At 38.6% G+C, this 2,886-nt stretch overlaps 1 protein-coding gene across 1 annotated transcript in view; it reads right to left on the bottom strand.

Annotated features, from left to right (window-relative positions):
* Window positions 1–465: 465 nt before the first annotated feature.
* The window catches only part of si:dkey-220o5.5 (actin filament-associated protein 1-like 2), a gene marked incomplete at its 5' end in the record, with an annotated part of 8,915 nt that continues 6,494 nt past the window's right edge, over window positions 466–2,886 (bottom strand). Inside the window, 3 exon segments of the mRNA XM_035658780.1 lie at window positions 466–1,281; window positions 1,844–1,954; window positions 2,169–2,332. Coding sequence (XP_035514673.1) covers window positions 1,255–1,281; window positions 1,844–1,954; window positions 2,169–2,332 — 302 coding nt within the window.

Below are 2,886 nucleotides of genomic sequence, written 5' to 3'. Positions count from 1 at the left end.
AAGGAATATGTTATCTTATCTTATTTTTGACTTTTAAGTTTATATTAGTGTATTAAAAATAGATTGATAGGTCTTGGTTCCAGTAAGCAAAGCTACTTTCAGAAACGTTGAGCCCTTATGACCCAGTTCACATCCTCCGGTCCTCAGCTGGATCCTTCTGGTTGTTTCAAAGTCGAGACTTAAATCTAAAGGTGACCGAGCTTTTGCCATCAGGACCCCTCGGCTCTGGAAAGACGGTTTAGCTTTGTCTGTCAAAGCACTTTGTAAACTCTGGTGCTCTATAAATAAAGTTATCATCATTATTATTATTACACGCTTGGAAGGCGAGGGGTATTCAGTTTGCTACAATCTGCAACTTTGCAGCTAGAAGTCACTAAATCCTGCACACAAGTCCTTTCAGTATAAAATCAGTTTACTGTCAACATTTCAAACATTTACAAAACTAAAAGCAAAAGTGTTGTAAAATTCAGTTTTTAATATTATCTTTTTACAGATCAGTGTTTAGTTTGACATCAACAAAGAAACATTCTCCTGAGATTATTATAAAATACAGTAATTATAAAAATGATATCATAAAAAACATAAATCATCAATAATTCGTAGCCGTATGTTTATAATAACATTGTGCTGATCATGAGAACAGAAACTGTTAGAAACCAGTGGTGAAAAGTACATTTACTCGATTACTGTACTAAAGTACAATTTAAACCACTCCTAAGCCCCGCCCTCTTTTGCTCTCTGCTCCAATCACAGTTGAGCAAGCATCGGTCAACTTCCTCCTTCCCTCTACTTAGATCTGCTATGTGCTAAGTTAATGTCTGTTGAAAAGACACATTTTAAAGATGGTTTAAAGATATAAGAAACATTTAATAATCATATCTTTCATTAGCTAATATTAGCAAAACACTGCATCAATTGTTAATCATAGCTTCCGTATTGCTAACATCAGTGAGAAGCTGAGAGACTGTAGAGAAAACTACCAACGTAACTTTGGAAATAAACTAAATCAGGTGTTTGCATTTACTGATATGTTCATGTGTTTGTTGGTTCATGGAGAGTCGGTGCGGTCGTACATTTTGTTTTAGATGACAAACTTTACATCACGAGTGTTTAGTAAATTTAAAGCTTCCTGAAGAGAATAAAGGCTGGATCACTGTTATGTTAGAGTCAGACACTGAATGTGTTAAACTTTATGTCAGTGGATCTGAGAGGACTGAAGTCTGCAGACGGGAGGTGATGATTGGACGGCCGGTGTCAAGCAGCAGCTTTGGTTTCCCACTCCTGCAAAAACAGAAACAGCAGAGTTTACTTACTTACTTACAGACGGAGGATTCAGTAACACGTATACATTATGTTCATATATTATATGTTAGTTAACTTGTTGTAGAGCAACTGAACAACATGACCTCACAGCAGTGATGTAAAGGTGTACTCTAGGTCACTGTGACATCACTGTTAGGGTTATGCAACACAGCCATAGATAAATACTAGAACCAGACACTATAACTACACAGTCTGGAGTATTATTATTCCCAGTGGCCACTCACAGATGATGCATTTTTCAATTTGATGTTACCTCTGTAGCTCGTAGCGTAACATTAGCTCTCTGAGTGGAGGGAACTAGAAATATTTAATAACTTTATTAATATAATTAATTCCTGATAATGGCTTCATCCCTTATATCTCCGCCCTGAATGTTATTTATTTTAAAGATCCCCATAAAGCTCATATCATAATTCGAACGATAATTTAACACTTGATCAATTTTGGTCAATAACTTCAAAATAATTCTACATGATGTGATTTATATTTAAGGTTCTGTAAATATAATTAAATATCTGACCTTCCTCTTCTGGAAAACCTTTCCATGTTCGATGAACAGCGCCGAAGGAGCTCGTCTCAGAGTGTTTTTAGCTGAGGCCGTCCGTCGCAGCAGGGGGTTCAGGAAGCCCGCCTGGACCAGCAGAGACCAGCAGAGGTTACCAGCATAGACCAGCACAGACCAGCAGAGGTTACAGCAGAGACCAGCAGAGACCAGTCAGAGACAAACAGAGGTTACAGCAGGGACCAGCAGAGACAAGCAGAGACCAGTGAAACCAGTGAGCAGTGTGCAACCCCACATTGTAATTTCATATCAAGAAATCTGTATTTTGAGCTGTTGTTCCTACCTGAGCACGCTCAGTGCAGACGGCCAGCGACTGTCTAAAGGTGCGTTTGTTTTGCTTCCCAGCAGACGCCAGGTTGGTCTCTGACCCCGCCCTCAGCTGCACCGTCCTCTTCCCGGTCAGCTCCAGCTTCTGAACGCCACGCTCCACTTCCACCGACTTCCTGTCTGAAACACAGCGACAACCAAACATCTTTTACTCCCAGGCTGCGAGTGATTTGGATGAATTTTGGGCAGATTATTTCCCATTTGGATATTCTTTGTCTATATTTTTGGATATTAACTTAATTTCAACAGTCATAACAAATATTTTATTATGACATCTGACAAAGAATTTCACTTTACATATTTTTCACAGAGACGTGACAAAATACTGAGATAATAGGCCTACTTGTATATTTTCTAGCATCCCTAATGGAATCAAGACTGGAGTTTGTAAAAGACGGATGAGCTGAAGACTCCCACTGTGTGTGGTGAAGTACGGTGTTACTGTATGGTCACCGAGTCTCTGGACCGACACGAACCTACAGTGAACTGATCCTGCACTGAGCTGAAATAAATGAATTGAGATCACAAAACCAGATCATTAATATTAATACCCATAAAATATATATGTAAATACATCCTGAATTACTTATCTCCAACCTCTGCCTCAGCCACATTTCATCTGATATTCTGTACATTCAACATATTTATTTTTAAGGTTAAATACATGTATTATG

This window comes from Morone saxatilis, unplaced genomic scaffold, assembly GCF_004916995.1.
Source record: "Morone saxatilis isolate NCDOM2014 unplaced genomic scaffold, NCSU_SB_2.0 Contig16, whole genome shotgun sequence".
Lineage (NCBI taxonomy): Eukaryota > Metazoa > Chordata > Actinopteri > Moronidae > Morone > Morone saxatilis.
The sequence above is the reverse complement of the archived record's forward strand: the minus strand, read 5'-3'. Positions and strand labels throughout refer to the sequence as shown.